This window comes from Oncorhynchus mykiss, chromosome 13 (assembly GCF_013265735.2).
Source record: "Oncorhynchus mykiss isolate Arlee chromosome 13, USDA_OmykA_1.1, whole genome shotgun sequence".
NCBI lineage: Eukaryota > Metazoa > Chordata > Actinopteri > Salmoniformes > Salmonidae > Oncorhynchus > Oncorhynchus mykiss.
In genome coordinates, this window is record NC_048577.1 from 40,386,554 (window position 1) to 40,408,056 (window position 21,503).

The 21,503-nt window shown below is 41.6% G+C and overlaps 2 protein-coding genes across 3 annotated transcripts; one reads left to right on the forward strand and one right to left on the reverse strand.

Annotated features, from left to right (window-relative positions):
- Positions 1–2,390: 2,390 nt before the first annotated feature.
- On the reverse strand, positions 2,391–10,676 carry LOC110486345 (UBA-like domain-containing protein 1). The gene is made up of 3 exons (XM_021557864.2): positions 10,349–10,676; positions 9,934–9,993; positions 2,391–3,923 (listed from the first exon to the last, which is right to left on the reverse strand). The coding sequence occupies exons 1-3, from the start codon at positions 10,454–10,456 to the stop codon at positions 3,627–3,629; spliced, it is 465 nt and encodes a 154-aa protein (XP_021413539.2). The 5' UTR covers positions 10,457–10,676; the 3' UTR covers positions 2,391–3,626.
- Positions 10,677–10,707: 31 nt separating this feature from the next.
- Positions 10,708–20,256, forward strand: LOC110486339 (probable E3 ubiquitin-protein ligase MGRN1). 2 transcript variants are annotated; one of them, XM_021557857.2, is made up of 16 exons: positions 10,709–11,075; positions 11,364–11,482; positions 11,730–11,818; positions 12,140–12,286; positions 12,940–13,057; positions 13,158–13,224; positions 13,411–13,454; positions 13,597–13,644; positions 13,866–13,934; positions 14,180–14,339; positions 14,589–14,698; positions 14,886–15,100; positions 15,856–16,013; positions 16,198–16,308; positions 16,810–16,855; positions 17,101–20,256. In XM_021557857.2, exons 1-15 carry the CDS (start codon positions 10,988–10,990, stop codon positions 16,848–16,850), a joined length of 1,584 nt encoding a protein of 527 aa, XP_021413532.1. In that variant the 5' UTR covers positions 10,709–10,987; the 3' UTR covers positions 16,851–16,855; positions 17,101–20,256. The 2 variants fall into 2 exon arrangements, with proteins under 2 accessions (XP_021413531.1, XP_021413532.1); XM_021557856.2 differs by lacking the exon at positions 16,810–16,855 and having other exon boundaries at positions 10,708–11,075.
- The last annotated feature ends 1,247 nt before the right edge of the window (positions 20,257–21,503 follow it).

Below are 21,503 nucleotides of genomic sequence, written 5' to 3' on the forward strand. Positions count from 1 at the left end.
GCATTATAAATATTCTTACCTTTGATGATCTTCATCAGAATGCACTCACAGGAATCACAGTTCCACAATAAATGTTTGTTTTGTTCGATAAAGTCCATTATTTATGTTCAAATACCTCCTTTTTGTTCGCGCATTTAGTTCACAAATCCAAATTCATGAGGCGCAGGCACACTTAGTACAGACGAAATGTCAAAAAAGTTATATTACAGTTCGTAGAAACATGTCAAACGATGTATAGAATCAATCTTTAGGATGTTTTTAACATAAATCTTCAATAATATTCCAACCGGACAATTATTTTCTTTTTAGAAAGGTAAAGGAACGCAGCTAGCTCACGGCCACACGCATGACTGAGCTCATGGCATTCTGCCAGACCCCTGACTCAAACAGCTCTTATTCGCTCCTCCTTCACAGTAGAAGCCTGAAACAAGGTTCTAAAGGTTGTTGACATCTAGTGGAAGCCTTAGGAAGTGCAATCAGAACAAATTTCCACTGTGTATTGGATAGGCAAAGACTTAACCTACAAACCTCAGATTTCCCACTTCCTGGTTAGATTTTTTCTCTGTTTTTTGCCTGCCATATGAGTTGTTATACTTACAGACATCATTTAAACAGTTTTAGAACATTCAGAGTGTTGTTTTCTATCAAAATCTACAAATAATATGCATATCTTAGCTTCTGGGCCTGAGTAGCAGGCAATTTACTCTGTGCACATTATTCATCCAAGCTACTCAATACTGCCCCCCATCCACCTACAACGCATAAGCTTCATAAACATTGCATGAAATCCATGTAAAGAACTATGAAGTAAGCCTAATGGTTGTGGTGGGTTGGAATGTGAGCAGTACGGAGTAGCAGAGAGTGGGGCAGTGTATTATAGGAATTTCCGCCATGTAACTCTGTTCCTCCATCTCGTCTTGTGTTCCTGCCAGCTCCACTATAATCCTGGCCAACCTGGCAGCTGCCTGGTATTCATGTCACACCCTGCAAACACAGAAACACAACACAGCCAGCGAGGTGACGGGGATAGGGAGGGGGACTGGGTCCAGCAGGATGGGTCTAAAGGAGACTCAAAAGTATTTTATGCACTGCTGCTGCCAGGGAAGTGGAGGTGATATAAGGATAGTCGTAGTCAAAAGAGACACACAACCCACCTCTCATTACTGCTGGTTATTTGGGGGGACCGAGAGGAGGGGGGGTAGAAAAAGAGGGAGAGAAAGAAAAAAAGAACAGGGGGGGTTGTGCATTATGAGAGCAGCCGTTGTTTATGTTTGGATGCCTGAGTGTTCTCCACATTTTGGGGCAAAAGCAAGTCACATTGCTGATCTCCCCTGGCGCATACTCTCACCATTTCCTCCATTCTATTTCAGGCTAAAACTAAATCTCCAGTATGTATACCCGAACCATCATGTCTTAGTTTGGCTCAAACGAGCTTGTGCTTACAGTACTTCAAGGCTCTGCGCAGCAGGGAAATCTTGTGCTAGCCTGCTTACAGTTTTACAGTGCAGCAATTTGCAGTGTAAACAAACAGCAACACAACTCACCAATCCCATGAGTTTTGAGGAGTTATGAGGATGGGTGGACTGCTCGGGGGCCACTCACCTTTCACTGTCAACTCAGTACACACAGATCAGATCGATCAGTCTGATGTCAGCATGACATTATACAATGTACCAGACTAAGGCCTGTCCAGCTACAGAATACGGGGAGGTTCACCATGTGAGCAGAAGAACAATAATTGTTTGAGGTTGATAGGTGCACAGTCCAACTAGGCTCTGGTTAATGTTTGAATCCATGTCGCTATGTGTTATGACTGTTGGAGCATAAACACGCTCACAGAACTGATGACGATCTTCAACACTCAAGTCAAAATAGAGAGAAGTTGAATAGCATACACAGGGGATGACATGAATGAAGACAACGTCTATCAAATGGGGAGAGATGATTTCCCAAGCAGATGGTGGGGAAAGAACAGTGGGGTGAAAAGGTTTGTCATACAAAAACAAATCTGTACCACATAGACAAGGAAGTGGCCATAACATAGCACTGTTTGGTCTCTGCTTGTCCTTGTAGTGTGGGATAAACAGTCTCTGACTCAACATCTCCTCCTCAGTCTGCTCTGAGGTCTTTCATCAATCCAAGGATGGAGAGAGAAGGGCAAACATTCATCTGTTTAGACCATTTCACATTTCCCCTGTTTTTTAAACAGTGTATCTCTCTCCCTGATGTGATGTGTGTGACTGAAGATTGCGTCATACCAACTCACTGGACTCAACATCCGCTGAGAAATAAACTGCCATCTGGGAAATACTAAGAGAGCACAGGATGTTGTGAGTTATAGTTCCATTAGAGCCCCATGTCCATTTGATACATAGAGTCAGACTCCAAGATCTAATGCAGTGTAATAGATACAATATTTATTCAGAAACACAAAATAATTAATTGTCTGGTAATCCACAAAATTGTTGTGGTAGCTGTCTCATGGAAAACATTGAGGAACAGGCGTGTGTTCAGATTAACCGATGTGCAAAGCAAAACTAGTGTGATTATCAGATTAACAGATTGTAGAATAGAAAACGTTTGGATGAGTCCTTCAATGAATGTATCAGTTCCTTTCAATTGCAATATTCATTCCATTTTACAAAATAAAAAGATGATCAGGTGCCTAGACGAAACATGTTTGAGCCGAGAGTTCCTGAGACAGCATCACCAAATATGCAGTTTTTTCTTATTATTTTGTATTTATATGTTTTAAATCTATATTCTTTCAAATATATTTTCCCTATTTATTATTTTCCCCTAATATGTTGATTTCCATCTTAAGCAACAACAACACTGTATCAAAAACTATCTGTCTGCTACTTCGAGATGGTGCACAGCTGGAATATCAAGCAAGAAGTCTCGCTCTGACAGAAACCTTGATCTCACTTTTCCCCTGAACACTAGTGGCTGAAAACAAAATCATGCAAAAAACACTGAACCATGATTGCAGTATAACATCCTTTAGCATTCAATGCAGACAGAAACACTGTATACAAAGAGGCGCAGCTTGTAAAGTTGCTTATTAAACATAAGTTGGATTGGCTAGCTGGTGTTCCTTGATTGTGTGAGTGAGACAGTCAAAGTCATTGCCCAATGTTTGAAAAAGCAGATCCAAGTTGGTTTCTAAGCACATTAGAATACTAGAACACATGATATTCACACACTTACACTGGTTAAAAAATCAAGAAGAATGATGTTATTTATGCAGTGCACCCCCAGTATCAAAGGCATCCAGTCCATTGACACCACTACAGAAAGACAAAGGAAAGATGATGACACTGTCATACACATCGGTGTGTACAACAAGAAGATCCTTCTTCGGCACTAGTTATACAAGTCCACCTTTGTCTCTGGTTTCAGATCAATGAAAAAAAATGAAACGTATGCCTAGCTAAAATTGTCTGCAGATTTTTACAATGTGGCGTCATGTGAATGTTCATCAGCTGTATGCTCATAATTCCTATCTTTCTGTCCTCAGTGCATTTCCACAACATTGCTTGGTTTTCTGCTTTCCCTTACAGACAACTCAAAGAGGACTGCCCGATGTCGGTTCCTCTTGTTATCGCGAGGCCCCTGCAGTGCTCTCATCTCTCTGCCTCCATGGTGACGCTGGCCTGTTCACTGGAGGCCTGCTGTGTGACGGCTTGGGGCCACCCAGGGGGAGGCACCTGAGAGGGCATCTGCCCAGAAGTCCACATGCCCTGCTGGGTCTGACCTGGGGCAGAAGGGCCCATGGCCCAGTTGACCTGAGGAGGAGAGGTCGCCATGGAGGCTATGGGACTGCTGGCGTTGAAGCTCTCTGAGGCCTTGAGGCGGGAGAACATGGCCAGGGCGTCTGGGAAGTTGGGAGGTGTTGCTGGTGTGTTGGCTGGAGTGTGCATCTGTAGAGAAAAGAGAGAACCTTTAATAAGAGAACATCGATCTGTACGCATTTCTGATTACATATTTCACTACTGACTTTTGTCATTACTGGCGCATTGTCTCCAGTTCTAATTGACAAGCTTGGTTTGATTTACCATCTTGACACTAATGTCCTCCCTCAACTGGTCCTTAGAAGTGCCTACATCATAATAGTTGTGGAAGCGAAAAGGGAAAAATATTTTCCCTTCGAAGCCCAACTTCCTCAGACTGACCCCTTGTCTTTCCACTGAACTCTACATCCTGCCCTGAGTCTGCCCTCTCAGCTGACACTACAGAGAGCAGGCCTCAGGAGACTGCTCTGTGACTGCCAAACACAGGACCAGTCAGCCAAAACAAACACCATTCCATCAGTAAGAACCTAAGTGGGTCCAAAGGAATCGTACCTTCCAGGACATAAAAGGTCAAAGCAACCAGTGTTAGGATTCACCCCAACCATCTGAAGGCTACCAGACTGTCTGTTTTCTCATTGTGTGGACAGGATATTCACACACATAATAGATTATGCAATATCTCAAACAGTCATGTGGTTTGTAGTGGAACTAGGGGAAACAGATACCCTCCCCCCCCAAGGCACATGCTTGCCTCCAGAACAGGTTTTGACTATGGTAAACATATTTCTTTAGGAGGATTGTCAGACAATTTAACCACATTTTGTTAATGAGAGCTGAAATATGTATAAGAAGAAAAAAATGTCCACGGGCTAATAAAGAAATTCTTATTACTTGATAAGAACATTAGTGGAGTATCCCACACACATGGATTTCTAAGGTTTCTATGGTGCAGTACGAATGAATGAGTTAATGAATGAACAAACATTGGATTTCCCACAGGCATTAGCGTTGAGCTGCTTCAATAGGAACAAGACATGCCTTTATTCAACGTAATCATTTATGATGCGTAGTGAACCATAAAGCTAGTATGTGCATTGCTCAGTTCAGGACAAGCATGTCTTTGTACAAAAAAAAAACAGGTCAGCAGCAGCCATACTAGCATAAGGCTGGCTGCTTCAGAAAAGTAATTTTGCATTTTGCAGATCACTGGTAGCCTACATTTGCTTCAGTCAATAGCATTGCAATAAATTACAGCAATAAATTGTAAGTGATCATAACAGACTTCCTGTCACCTGACACACATGGCGGCAATAAAACAATGACCTAAGTGTAATGGGTGCGTGTCGGTGGCCGGGAAGTCAGGCGCAGGAAAACCAACTTGGTATAAACAGAGTCGTTTAATAAGTGCTCATAAAACTCCAAAAAAACTAAATATACAAAAATATTGGGTACAAAATCACATGACATACAATAAAACAATCTCCGACAAGTACATGAGGAGAAACAGAGGGTTAAATACACAACATGTAATTGATAGTATTGGAACCAGGTGTGAAGGAAGACAAGAGAAAACCAATGGAAAATGAAAAATGGATCAGTGAAGGCTAGAAGGTCAGTGACGTCGACCGCCGAACACCGCCCGAACAAGGAGAGGGACCGAATTTGGCGGAAGTCGTGACAGTACCCCCACCTGACGCGCGGCTCCAGCCGCACGTCTGCACTGACCTCGGGGATGACCCGGAGGGCGAGGCGCAGGGCGATCCGGATGGAGACAGTGGAAATCTCACAGCATAGAAGGATACAACACGTCCTCCACCGGAACCCAGCATCTCTCCTCCGGACCATACCCCACCCAGTCCACGAGGTACTGAAGGCCCCTCGCCCGAGGTCTCGAATCCAGTATGGAACGAACGGTTTCTGTACAGCACTCACAAGACAAAACCAATGGAAAATGAAAAATCTATCAGTGAAGGCTAGAAGGTCGGTGACGTCGATCGCCAAACACCGCCCGAACAAGGAGAGGGACCGACTTCGGCAGAAGTCGTGACACTAAGATTTGATTTAGAATGATATTTTTTTAATATTACATCTGCTTACAAAACGGTTAAAACTGTACAGCTGAAAAACACATATAATACAAAAGCCTTCCGTTATCTGACCACAATAACAAGACAGCCTGGTATGTGTGGGAGTTTCCACTGCTTTACATTGAAAGAGGTCAGCAGTGTATAAGGAGAAAGGTGTTGAAGGGGTTGGCTATGTGGACACACAGGGTGTGGGCCTCAGTGTGTGGCAGCTACTCAGTCAGATCAGCTGGCTCTGTACACATAAACACACAGGAGACCGACCGTGCATTTTCTCATCTGGAGCTGCAAAGTTGCTATAGAAACAGTCCTGTTTGATAGGGATGGATCCTGTAATAGCAGCTGCAGCCAGGGAAACAGTACAAGAGAGCTTGTTTTAGAGAGTGTGGTCTTTCTCATCCCTTTTCCTATTGTTTATTGTCAGTTTGCCATATTTGTGGCTCGGAACAAACAATGGCAAACTGTACCCTGTACTAAAGCCCTGCATCCTACCAACCAGCATTGTCCATTTTAAACAAATGTGCTATTGTACACCAGGCAGTCTACTCTACCATTGTTCAAAAGGCTTGTAAAACAGACACATGTTCTTTTCAAAAGTATATCCCGCATCAGAGCACATCTAAATGTAGACGCTAAACGTCTAATAGCCATCCCAAATATGAATAACAAGGGTAGTAGTACAGTTTACAAAAGCTGTTTCTTTTGGACGATGTTATGAAGACTCTTTAACTGACTCGATTCATGACTGCCACAGACCTCCTGGCATCCTAGACATTGACTGGGACATTGTGATAAGCCACACGTCTACAATATTGCCACCAGCCTTTGCCTTATTCGCCTCCTGTAGTTAAAAACCCCTATGTGCATTTCAATCATGTGGGACGTAATCATCTGTGGATGTAACATCCCGTTGAGTTTCAACACTGACCTCCATCGTTTGATCTACAAGATAAAATTGTTGAGGGCATCATGGGTAATCTGTCTTTAGCGAGGCTGCACCTTTTTCAGAGCTGTTTCACTAACTCACAGTCACCCTACACAATGTCTGTTTCCATGTACGTGGTCAACTGTCCAACGAGATGAACGAAAGGAAATTCAAACATCACGTGTCACGTGATACACAGCTTACATTACTCTGTCCTGTATCAACAAATCAATCTCACCAACCTCCAACACAAACAGGTCAATGAGCAACCATAAGGTGAGTCAATAATTAACCCAACACAGTCCCTTGTTGTTATTATGCAGCCAGGGATAGATTAATATACGGGTGCTGGTTTGTCATGTCAACTTGTTCAAGTGACAAGTGTCATTTTAAACTAAGGTCACGGTGATCTTCATAACAACACAACCACTACTGACAACAGAAACAATACCCTACAGCACTTTCAAAAACACTTCCTTTAATAGCCGTGGGTGTAACAGAGTTAATTTCGGAACCTCACTCCCCAGCTTGAGATGTCTCCACATCATGTTACCTCTCCTACGCTTGGCCTTTCTGCGCTGGTCTGTTTAAGAACACGGTGGGCAAATGCTGCACCGTAGTTAACCTGTCAACCAATTGTCAATGAAAGGGGCTCAACTTAACCTTATGCCACTCCTGACAGCCAACCCCTAATGTAAACAGACCACGCCAGATGTATTGCCAATGTCACTGCTTCTTATCTAATCTAATGTCTGCCCACATCCTGTTTATTTTCATCAGTTTAAAAATGAAAATAGGAGCAGGATGAGATTTTTGGGAAATGGCAGACCCAGTGGTAGGTTATGAGAGGTTCTAGGTTTAGGTTCTAGACCTAAATAAACTGATTTATTATTGCTCATGAAGCCATATGTTGTTTCGAAGGAAGAAATCTATTGGCCAAATGGAAAATCTATATGACAAATGGCCTAGAATAAACTGTGCTAATGTCCTGTTATACATGTGTCAAGATTTTAACGCTGTCATTAAAAGACAATGTATGTACAGTTGAAGTCGGAAGTTTACATACACTTAGGTTGGAGTCATTAAAACTTGTTTTTCAACCACTCCACAAATTTCTTGTTAACAACCTATAGGTTTGGCAAGTCGATTAGGACATCTACTTTGTGCATGACACAAGTAATTGTTCCAACAATTGTTTACAGACAGATTATTTCACTTATAATTCACTGTATCATAATTCCAGTGGGTCAGAAGTTTACATACACATAAGTTGACTGTGCCTTTAAACAGTTTGGAAAATTCAAGAAAATGATGTCATGGCTTTAGAAGCTTCTGATAGGCTAATTGACAACATTTGAGTCAATTGGAGGTGTACCTGTGGATGTATTTCAAGGCCTACCTTCAAACTCGGTGCCTCTTTGCTTGACATCGTGGGAAAATCAAAAGAAATCAGCCAAGACCTCAGAAAAAAAATTGTAGACCTCCACAAGTCTGGTTCATCCTTGGGAGCAATTTCCAAACGCCTGAAAGTACCACATTCATCTGTACAAACAATAGTACGCAAGTATCAACACCATGGGACCACGCACCCGTCATACCGCTCAGGAAGGAGACGTGTTCTGTCTCCTAGAGATGAACGTACTTTGGTGCAAATCAGTGCAAAGTGCAAATCAATCCCAGAACAACAGCAAAGGACCTTGTGAAGATGCTGGAGGAAACAGGTACAAAATTATCTATATCCACAGTAAAACGAGTCCAATATCGACATAACCTGAAAGACCGCTCAGCAAGGAAGAAGCCACTGCTCCAAAACGCCATAGAAAAGCCAGACTACGGTTTGCAACTGCACATGGCGACTAAGATCGTACTTTTTTGAGAAATGTCCTCTGGTCTGATTAAATAAAAATAGAACTGTTTGGCCATAATGACCATTGTTATGTTTGGAGGAAAAAGGGTGAGGCTTGCAAGCCGAAGAACACCATCCCAACCGTGAAGCACGGGGGTGGCAGCATCGTGTTGTCGGGGTGCTTTGTTGCAAGAGGGACTTGTGCACTTCACAAAATAGATGGCATTGAAGCAACATCTCAAAACATCAGTTAAAGTTTGGTCACAAATGGGTCTTCCAAATGGACAATGACCCCAAGCATACTTCCAAAGTTGTGGCAAAATGGCTTAAGGACAACAAAGTCAAGGTATTGGAGTGGCCATCACAAAGCCCTGACCTCAATCCCATAGAAAATTTGTGGGCAGAACTGAAAAAGCTTGTGCGAGCAAGGAAGCCTACAAACCTGACTCAGTTACACCAGCTCTGTCGGGAGGAATGGGCCAAAATTCACCCAACTTATTGTGGGAAGCTTGTGGAAGGATACCAGAAACGTTTGACCCAAGTTAAACAATTTAAAGTGCTACCAAATACTAATTGAGTGTATGTAAACTTCTGTGAATGTGATGAAAGAAATAAAAACTGAAATAAATGATTCTCTCTACTATTATTCTGACATTTCACATTCTTAAAATAAAGTGGTGATCCTAACTGACCTAAAACAGGGAATTTTTACTCGGATTACATGTCAGGAATTGTGAAAAACTGAATTTAAATGTATTTGGCTAAGGTGTATGTAAACTTCCGACTTCAACTGTATGTTTTGTATAGTATGTATCATAAGTGCTGTAGCACTGAAATCATTTTATTTATTTATTTTGTCCTTTTTTTAATTTATTTTTTACTAAAACAATGTTCACTTTTTCTGGAACCACCCTCTCCCACAAGACACATTTTCAAGGCTTCAATTCAAGAAGAAAAAGTATAGCAGTACAGATCATCCATAACTCACATGACTTCATTGGCCGACTATAAGTATTAGAAACATAGCAGCCTATCATGTCACCGTTCATGTGAAATAACACAGTAAGTAATATGCTACAGTACATGACAAGGCACTATGAACAACGTGGCCAACGTGTGTTTACTTTTGTCAGGCTTGTGTGTCGGTACAACATGGCGGACACGGACGACAAGGGCATGAATATAAATATAATCATAGATGTTGCAATAATCATCATCATAATGTAATAATAATACATACATTATTAATTGTTAACAATAATACTGTAGGTTTTCTATACTTACCATTTGATGATGGTGACTGTATGGAATATTGGTTTCTTGAAAAAAGGCACTTAATGCAGTCTATTGAAAAATAAAATATATGTGTCAATAAGCAACAGTCCAGTGTGCATTACACATATGATAGCCTATTGCAGACAGATACAACCTAAATTGATATTATACTATCTGCTGTGAAAATGTTACATTGTGCCATTAGGCTGCTGAATACCATAGTTAGCTACATTTTCATTGCATAATAGCATTAGCCTACTGGGATGTTGTAAAGATAACCAGATTATTTTACAAATGATTGGCATTACTGTATTAATTAGATGTATTTAATGAATGACTCTGAGAAACAGACACAGACTGATCTCTGTAACTGATCTATCTTCCATGCACCAAACCCATTGTCAACAAGAAAAGGTTCCCATACCTCGAACTGCCAATGTGCCGCTTGTAGAAGCTGTTTCGCTTGGTCTGCCGCGCATCCAGCAGTCAGGACGAACTGATTTATCATAACTTGGTGCTTTAGATCATCCATATTTGCATACGCGGGCTATTCTAAACCTTTCCCCTTGGGTTGGTGCTCAGTCCTTGAGGTTATTCTCCCTTGCATTAGCCTTTCCTCTCATCGACCATGAAGACAGCACAGTCCGCAGTAAAAACCCAAATATTTACTGTATGAACTATGTTCAGTGTCCTGAGCGCCCCTTTGATCGGCAGCACGAGAGAGCAAATCAGAGCGATGGGGAGGGTCGATCAGTAAGTAGGTCGGTGACAGAAAGAACTACAAGTCCCTAACACCATGTAGTTTGACGTATCACACATCAGAAGGCTTTTGGCTAGAAACTTGTGTTTATTTTCTTTAGCGGACACCAAGTTATCCTTGGTTCTATCGTTATTCTTGACAGGCACACAGTTGGATATATAAGTGGCTGTGTAATACCGAAGAAAGTCTAAAACTTGTTACAAAACGGTCCCTTGGACGATAATTACACTAGCGTAGGGGCTAGTAACGTTAGTAGTTAGCCAAGTCTGTAGCTAATTAGCTAGCTAGCAACAACAAGGAAAGATGGGGTCGATTCTTAGCCGGAGAATCGCTGGCGTTGAGGATATTGATATCCAGGCGAATTCTGCGTACAGATTTCCACCGAAATCGGGTAAATATAGTTATTCATTTGGATTGTAACGCTAAAACTCGAACTATAGCTAACGCTGCTAACGTCAGTTAAACTGACATCATCAGTTCCCAACATTATAGGCCTAACGTTACATGTGAACGCTGTAAATGGGTAATTAGATGATATTCAGTCGTGGTGAGATGTTTATTTGATGAGGCAGAGATGAGTTGTACATCAGTGTCCTGATCTTGTCCTGATTAAAGATAGGCCTTCCATCCTGATTTTATCCTGATTCTAATCTAGTCACATACTTCTATTTTTTTTAAGGGAATTACTTTGCCAGCCATTTTTTCATGGGAGGGGAGAAATTTGACACTCCACATCCAGAGGGTTACCTATTTGGAGAAAACATGGATCTGAACTTCCTTGGAAATAGGCCTGTACAAGTAAGGACCTACAAGTTCGCTATATAGTGGTAAAGATTCTTAGCTATGTTGTTAAGTTTTGCACCTTGCAAGCTGCAGACAGAGAAGTAACATGTACAGCCTATTAGGCATATTAGTTGAAGTGGAAGTTCAGGACTAGTCCTTGATTCACATCCCCCATGTTATTGATTAGGCTAAAGCATTTGAAGTTTATCTGCATTGGGCTGTTCTTTTCTTAGACTAGTTGTCATGTCTCACCTTTGCTTAGTTTCCGTACGTGACCCCGGCACCCCATGAGCCTGTGAAGACCCTGAGAAGTCTGGTCAATATCAGAAAGGACTCCCTGCGCTTGGTCAGGTGAGGAAAAACACCACCATATTCTACAGCGAGTAGTCTTCAGACTAACCTTACCTCATTTATTTTTCTTCGTGGTTTTCATTGTCAAGTGATTCAGGTCAAGAATCCTGGCTGATTGAGCTTAGCTTAACATCTATTCACTGTACTTGTTTAATCCTATGTTTCATTTGATATCGACATGCTTTCATAAGTGTGGTGCATGAGGGATTTGTTGTTGTTGTTAACTTAATCATAGCTTCAGTATCAAAGTTATGTCATTTTGAAATTGGCCACTTGAAAAAGCTAGCTTAACATTGTTTTGTTTGTCTGCTTGACTACTAGGTATAAAGATGACACTGATGCTCCAGTAGAGGAAGGAGGGAAGCCAAAGGTTCTGTATGGTGTGGAGTTCACATTTGACGCTGATGCTCGTGTGGCTATCACCCTGTATTGCCAAGCTTTTGAGGAATTCACCAATGGGATGGCAATGTATGTAAGAGTCTGATTCAGAAACCTTTTCATTTACATAATAGACTATGTTTAGCATCAATATGCTATTTCTAAGTCATTCACTAATTAGAAATACATATTTTCTTCCACTGTCTCTTGCTCTCTTGCTAACTAAATCAAATTCATAATTTTACATTTCTCATTTGAAATTAAATCCATGCCTTTTATCTGTTTCTGCAGTGAAAATGTTTTATTCACTTTAAAGACACGTTGTATAAGAACATCTTATGATAGTGGCCAATATACAGCATAGAATGCCAGTCTCCAAAAAGCAGACTGGGAGAGATACAATAGGTCCTTAGCAACTGCCTGTCTCCATGGATACGCATGTCATCTGAAGAGGGAATTAATATAATAGTTTATGCTGAGGTCATTATGTGAGTGGATGGATGTGTTTTTCTGCCTTTTTTTGCAGTTTTTTTTATTGAGCTTTTCCATTGACAAATTTAAGAGGGAAAATACGGAAATTGATTTTAGTTAGGCCTAATGCTGTTTTTCATTATTTGTGGTCGAAGAAAGAGCTCTCAACAAGAGATCTGATAAAGAACATCTTATATTTCCGCTATACTAAATTAACGTTGATAGTTTTTGTATTGATAAGATATTGACATCACTGTTTCTGTCTTGTGTAGGTACAACCCAAAGGGCCCAGCCCTGGTTTCTGAGACTGTACACTATAAGAGGGGTGTGAGCCAACATTTCTCCCTACCTTCTTTCAAAATCGATTTCACCGACTGGAAGGAGGAGGATGTGAGTATATCTGGGCAGCAGCACTCAATCCTGTGGAGAGATGTCACCAGCTCACGGTTGATAAACTCATCTGTTGTCACCATTTATTTTATCTTTACAGTTGAACTTTGACCTGGACCGGGGTGTTTTCCCCATGGTGATCCAAGCTGTGGTGGATGAAGGGGATGGTAGGTGGTCCAAACGGTTGACGCTGATGTTAATGTACTGCGCTCCATATATCACCTCAAGACTGACTTAACAAACTTAGTTAGCAACTGTCTCTCCGCTGTACCACAATAGCAGGTGCTAGATTAGACACTCTGTATGCACAGAGTACAGTAATCCCTTATGAATTAGTGTTTGTCCTTTTCCAGATTGCTTGGGACATGCACATGTGCTGCTGGCAGCCTTTGAGAGAGTAAGTAACTCATTGTGTCAATTGAGTGGAAGAGGACAGTGTTTGAATTTGACTCAAATTTGCATCCCGCGTCTGATGTCATGAAGTTCTGTTTTCACACATTATGAAATATGTGAATTAAACACCATTTCTTCCCTTCAAGCATGTGGATGGCAGTTTCTCCGTCAAGCCTCTGAAGCAGAAGCAAATTGTAAGTTCATCCAAGTTAATCCATGTCTTCTCTATTATATTAGTCGATTATTCAAAATACAAATGCCTGAATAACAAAAACATGTTAATTTACAACACATACATTTGTTAGCATGTGTGCTTACGTCCTCTTTATCCCCTATGGGACATAAGGCTACAATGTGTTCCTCCCATCGTTCTCTGTCCTTGGCCACGTGTTACCATGTGTGCACTCTGTTATAGGTGGATCGTGTGAGCTACCTGCTGCAGGAGATCTATGGAATTGAAAACAAAAACAACCAAGAGACCAAGGTTGTTGTTCTAGAACTCACCAGGAACAACTTTTGTAGATGCATACAGTAGATTTATCTAACATGAATTTACAAAGGCTGTTGGAAAGCAACACATTTTTACATTATGGAGGTGTAACCACACCTGAATCTATCAGAAATATAGCTCATTTTGCTGTAGGTTTTCAGACCGTTGGTTTGCGTAGTCAATTTTTTTCTACATGTTCATCACTCTTAACAACACTCTTGTTTTTTGGATCTCTGCAGCCATCGGAGGATGAGAACAGTGACAACAGCAATGAGTGTGTTGTTTGTCTGTCAGACCTCCGAGACACCATCATTCTGCCCTGCAGACACCTGTGTCTCTGCAACTCCTGTGCTGACACCCTGCGTTACCAGGCCAACAACTGTCCTATCTGCAGACTGCGTAAGGAGCGACACTAGTTTGTTTCCAATAGGCTTCCAAATGGGATGCCTTCGCTAATAGGAAATAGACATGCCAGGCTGCCATGTTTCAGAGCTCAGCGAGAGAGACACCTAATGGACGTGGAGATGAATGCCCTGTGTGCACTGAGCTGATTTAAGGAAAATGCTGTGAAGTTGACATTTTAGTGAAGATGCAGTCCCATTTGACAGTGTGTAGTGTAATCAGTGTTTGGTCTGTCTCTCTCCCCAGCCTTCCGAGCCTTGCTGCAGATCAGAGCTGTGAGGAAGAAGCCTGGGCCGCTGTCCCCTGTGTCTTTCAGCCCTGTACTGGCTCAGACCATGGACCATGATGAGCACTCGGTACGGCGCACACGACCCAGGCATTTGGTGTTAATACATGACATCGTTTGTGACAAGGATTGTTTCTTTTTATACTTGTATTTAACGAAACTCAACTCCATCACGATGCAGTTACAAAGCCTTTAATAAATGACTGTGAATGACTAGTGAAGATATGAGCAGTCTTTCTGCGTGTGCGTCTCTCCAGAGCTCAGACTCGGTTCCCCCAGGCTTTGAGCCCATCTCTCTGCTGGAGGCCCTGAACGGCCTGCACTCTGTGTCCCCCTCCATCCCCCCCGCCCCCCTCTACGATGATATTAACTTCTCTGGGAGCCTGGTAGGGGAGGGCCGGCCACTGGGCTCCCCAGAACACTCCGGTGACGGGGGCCTGCAGAAGGGCAAGGTCAGCAAGTCACCTGACAGGTAATCCTGAGACACAAGGGTAGTAACAAGCTCAGTTCACTTTCTCCTCCATCTGAGATGGACCATCTCCCTGAAGTGTGCACTCGTACACTACACTCCCCCTCATGGATTTAAAAGTAATGGACAGGTGTAAGAGAAGATGGTGGAACCTCCCTCCAGCGAATATTTAAACCAATCCAATGCTTTGAAATCTTTTGAGGTAGGGTGAATCAGTGCACACTTTAGGAAGAAGGGGGAGGAACTGAAGTGGGCTAAAGTCTCACAGTGCTGCTCTCTACAGTCCAGCTGCCTGCTACTGTAATTCTTCACACCATTACCATTTGATTTGAATGGTCTCTAACTTGGAGCATATGCAATTTTGAATGATTTAGTTTTAGTATGGAGTTAATAGCCCTGACAGATTAACTGCCCTGGATGGATTTGCTTGTTGACATTGGGTTTGACTCTGGATTGATTGCTCATCATTTTGTGTAACAGCTTGGCCCAGGGTCAGAATAAAGAGTGTCCTTATGTTGTGGTGAGCTGCTGCTAGAGGTCATCTTCTGTATCCAGCACCATGCTACAAACTGATTATATGGCATGTCCTTGGCAATCCATCCAGTTGACATTGCTGTGCCTTGCCAACCTGCAGAAAATAAACTTACTAGGACAACAGTACAGAGTGCAGTCTGTATATTATAAAGCTTCACGTCGGTTGTAAATGTTTTTTTGTTTGTTATCAATGTCACCTCATTGTAAGTGTTTCACCCCCGCAGCACCCTGAGGTCACCCTCATCACCCATCCAGGAGGAGGATGAGGAGAAGCTGTCTGAGATGTCGGACGCCCAGCCTCACACACTGCTCTCCAGCAGCCCTGCTCCTACCGAGGCCACTGCAGCCGAGGATATACCGGAGTTCATCTCCCCAGATGATGGTGAGTTCTGTCATGCTCTGAATGCACGTAGTTAGCGGTCCAGTCTACATCAAGTTCGAGTAGGTGACCTCTCCAAATAATGACTTGAAATACCTACCAGGGTACATTGCAAACCAGTGTAAGGACATTTAGGTCTTGTTGCATGTTGTGACCTTGTCTCTCCCTCCTGTCGTGGGTGGTACAGAGGACAGGCTGCACTCTGGAGGAGAGCGAGAGATCCTTCAGGACTACAGCAGTGAACACAGCAGCCTGACCAAAACAGAGAGTGACCCGCCAGGGGACCTGTCTCTGCCAGGTAAGCTAATAATAACACAAGGCCCAGGTCTGTGCGTATATGTGCACAATTGTGTATGTTTGTCTGGATATTAAAGATATTCTCTGGTTCTTTTGTATACTTTTTAGCTAGTAGTTCTGAAAGTAGCGCCCACGAGCCAAAAGTGGCCCCAGAAAATTGCGTACTCTGTCACATATGTGCATCATGTCTCTCTGTCTACTGTGTGCGTGTTGCTAGGGATTTCTTGGCTAGTTCTGCTCATATGAACTACACATTAACACACACAAAATTGGAACCTTAAAACATACTTACTAGTTGCCAAAGTACCAGAGCATGTCTTTAAGGCTCAAACCAATTGTTAACATAAATTTTTGATTGCACGTATAATACCTTTTGGCTCTTTTTCTCTTTATTCTCCCAGGCTTTCAGTCCCCCAGCTTTGCATCTAACCTGTGTGCTGTTTGTTCTTCTCTGTTTCCTTACTCCCTGCCCTGTCCCTTTACCTGGCCTTGCTATGGCCAGCTCTAGGTCCTGATGCCTGCTCTATTGGTGTGGAGGAATAAATGTGGTATGTAGGACTTCTCTGTCCTGTCTTTACCTATCTGCTTTTCTGTCACGTTGCTTCAGAGAAACCGATCCCTCGCTATCTGTCCGATTCAGGACAGTTGGTTAATAATCTGCTGCAGGTTGTAACTCTGTTTATCATGCAAATAGACAGCAAGTTTGTATTGATAAGTATGCAACTGTTTAGATTTATTTCACTGGAGTAAGAGATCCTCTTGTTTAATTGGATCATGCTCCTTGTGTCCACAGGGTCATCAGAGAGCCTGAAGAGTCAGAGTACCAACTGCTCCAGCCAGCCCCTCCTGTGTTCCCCCAGCAGCCTTCACATGGAGGATGAGCAATTTGACCCCTAACCTCTGGGCCCAACGGTTCTCCCTCTCTGGCTGAGTCCCAATTCACTTTCTCACATGGATTTCACAATGGTGGAAACTCCCTCCAGTCAATAATTACACCAATCCAATGCTTTTAAATCCATGACGGGGAGTGTGAAAGTGCACATTTAGCCTAAAGGATGAATAATTGGGACTTAGCCATGGTCTCCTCCCAAGCCCATCCCTCCCCCATGATCCAGTCCCCTTGGGCCTTGTAGAAGACCTCTCTCCTACTTTGGTCACCGATTCATGCCATAACTGGCATTGATTCAAAATGTGTTTGTGGTGGTCATTGCAAGGATTTACTAAAACCATACTATACCTTAACTAAAAAACAACAAGTCCTTAATTAGATTGCTTTGCATACATACATTTTGGAGTGTGTAATTGTTTATCCATTCTGGATGGGGTTGTGGTGCAGTGGTGGACGTTGCATGATTCCAGTGGTTGAGTATGACTACCATCATATGGTAGTACTAGAAGCACACTCACTTTCAGTTTACTCTACTCAAATTACTGCTTGACACTAATTGTTTTAGAGAGCATTAATACCATTCATGTTGTATTCATCTAAACTAATAACTTTTTTTTAACTGTTATTTCTTGGTGCTTGTATGATATGAAACGTTTTTGAAAGCAAACTTTGAAACATTTCAGTGGACATTTGACATGATCTAAACATGACATAATTGAATGGTGTCATTTTTTTTTAAAGGTTTTGAGGATTCATTCATTTTACTTTGAAATGGTGAATTCCCCTGTCATAGCAAGTCAAATTGAGGCATTTCATTTCAAGTTGTCTTCAACGGTAAATATCTGCATTTGTTTGTTTTTATACTGAATTATGTGATATCTTATATATTGTACCTGTACTAGAAAATTGTGTAGATTAATTAGCAAAATTGTATATTTGTGTATTATAGAAGAACATCTGGGGATTCAAATAAGGAGATTAGTAGTTACAGCTACATGCACAGTATCTCACATTTAGCTGATCGATTTTTAGTGACAGAGTCCAGCTTTACACCCGAACAGCCGAACACAAAGATAGATAGAGCCTGCAACAAGCCAATACGCGATGCTGACTGTATAGCACAAAGTGTGTTATTTGTAGACGTGGCATATTTCTGTAGCTATATTGTGGCTTGTCATCCTGGCATAGTCGTTGCCTTGCTCAAGTTCCATGACTTGCAGTGTCTGACTTCCCTGTAGATGTAGCACCATACGTATAGATCTATGTGCCTTCAACTAAACAGATATGGCTGCTGCTTGTTGCATTTTTGGTGTTCTTGTGATGACTGTTTCAGGATATACAGCTGTATGAGCACGTAGTCTAGGAGGTTTTTATTCCCATTGGCTGATATACAGAGCTGTAAAAGTATGACGTTTCTTTGCATTCTCAATGGTTCGTTAAATATTTTTAAAGAAACCTAATTGTTATTAAAAACCAACTGTTCAGCAATTACAATTATGTTAAGTCCATATATTGATACATTTAATCTAAAAATTAACTACATTATGAGTAGACTTGGTTGTTATATGGTCTGTATTGTATGTGTTCTAATTTTTTCCCCCAGGGGGAATAAACTAAATGCTTCTCAACCATTTTACTTATGCAACATCTTTAGACATTGTAAGATAACATTAGGTTATCTTTTGCTTGTGAGTTTTGTTGTAGAGGGGTGTAAAACTATCCAATCTGTTTTGGATTAACACTGTTCATGTCATGTGTCTTTGACTAACGATGTGTCATGTTAACTTTGATGATACACTTGTGCCTTGTTCCTGTTTCTCACTATTATTGACCTGGTATCCAGGACAACACCACATTTAGTGATTCATAACTCTAGCAATATCTGTCTGTCCCTGTGTACAGATGTAGGATCTTCATTTGATCACTATTCTGTTACTGAGAATTTTCCTTCACAGCAGGAAATGCAAACTTGTAGTGTATTTAAGGTTTAAAAAGGCTCCTAAAGTTTGTTATTTCTACTTTAAAATATCAGACTAGATTTGCAGTAACGAAAAATGTATCAACCCCTACAAAAATATCCCATTCATTATAATCCACATAATTCAAATTTCCTGTTGCTGCAGGATTATTTTCCTGCTGTAGCAAACTGGCTCAAATTAAGATCCTACATGTGTAGCCTATAGCCGCATGTGAATAACAATTAAATGAATGTAATGTTGAACACTTCTGGTTTTAACTGCATGTCCTGTGATGACCATTTAGGGTGAATTCGGAAAAAGTGGGACACTGCATTTCCATCTTCTGTAACCTCTTTCGACATCTATTCAACATATTAGCCCAACACGTGACACATTTCTGAAATCCTACAGATGTTTCGTAATCACACAAAAAAACGACTGTTGATTTCATATTCACAGGAGGCATAACCATATTTTCAGTTCGCTTTTGGTCGACTTTGACACCATTATTATAGTCCTAATTGTACTTCAATGACGATTCAATTTTGTGTGATTAGGAAACATTTGAGGATTTCAGAAATGTATCATGTTGGGCCGATATGTTGTCTGAAGAAGTTACAGAAGACGAAAACGCAAAAAGTGTCCTGCTTTCTGAATTCCAGAAATAACAGTACTAATAACAGTACTACAAGAACCAGAGCTTAACCTAAATACAGGTGGTCCCTAATGTAGACTGGTTCTCTCTCCATTAGAAAAGCCCACTCCATTCTGTGCTACTTTAGCTAGCTATGGTTGGTAAAGCGGGACAACAACAAACATGACAATTTCAAAATTGAAAGATAATATTGGCAACTTTATGTATTTTGATGCACCAGTACATAGTATTCACATTTACGTCAACATTCGGCACAGTGCATTATGTAGGACCGTTTTATAACCTTAACAACAACACAGAGAAGCTATGTCACTGATTTTACCTTGTGCTTCCCGGGGTGAGCTTCCTGTTTGCTTTCTCTGCCCCTGATGTGATGTAATTTTGCTTTTAGTAACAATAGTTTAGATGTTATTTTGTCAGACCAAGAAATAAATGAATCAGGATTAATCTGTCCCAGTTTGTCTTGTCCCACTCTTTCCCGAATTCACCCTAAATAGTCATCACAGGACATGCAGTTAAAACCAGAAGTGTTCAACATTACATTTATTTAATTGTTATTCACATGCGGCTAGTCCTACAAGTTGAAATGAAATGTGTATGTATATATTATATATACAGTACCAGTCAAAAGTTTGGACACACCTACTCATTCAGGGGTTTTAATTATTTTATTATTTTCTACACAGCAGAATCAAGAGATCAAAACTATGAAATTACACATGGAATAATGTAATAACCAAAAAAGTGTTAAACAATTCTAAATAGAGTTTAGATTCTTCAAAGTAGCCACCCTTTGCCTTGATGACAGCTTTGCACACTTGTGGCATTCTCTCAACCAGCTTCACCAGGAATGCTTTTCCAACAGTCTTGAAGGAGTTCCCACATATGCTGAGCACTTGTTGGCTGCTTTTCTGTCATTCTGCGCTCCAACTCATCCCAAACCATCTCAATTGGATTGAGGTCGGGTGATTGTGGAGGCCAGGTCATCTAATGCAGCACTCCATCACTCTCCTTCTTGGTCAAATAGCCCTTACACCGCCTGGAGGTGTGTTGAGTCATTGTGCTGTTGAAAAACAAATGTTAGTCCCACTAAGTGAAACCAGATGTGGTGGCGTATCACTGCAGAATGCTGTGGGTAGCCATGCTGGTTAAGTGTGCCTAGAATTCTAAATAAAGCACAGACAGTGTCACCAGCAAAGCACCATCACACCTCCTCCTCCATGCTTCATGGTGGGAACCACACATGCAGAGATCATGCGTCCACCTACTCCGCCATCTGACAAAGACTTGACGGTTGGAAACAAAAATCTCAAATTTCGACTCATGAGACCAAAGGACAGATTTCCACCAGTCTAATGTCCATGGCTCGTGTTTCTTGGTCCAAGCAAGTCTCTTCTTCTTATTGGTGTGCTTTAGTTGTGGCGTCTTTGCACTTTGCAGCAATTAAACCATGAAGGCCTGATTCACGCAGTCTCCTCTGAACAGTTGATGTTGAGATGTGTCTGTTACTTGAACTCTGTGAAGCAGCAGGTAGCCTAGTGGTTAGAGTGTTGGGCCAGTAACTGAAAGGTTGCTGGATTGAATCCCTGAGCTGACAAGGTAAAAATCTGTCGCTCTGCCCCTGAACAAGGCAGTTAACCCACTGTTCCCCTGTAGGCTGTAATTGTAAATAAGAATTTGTTATTTACTGACTT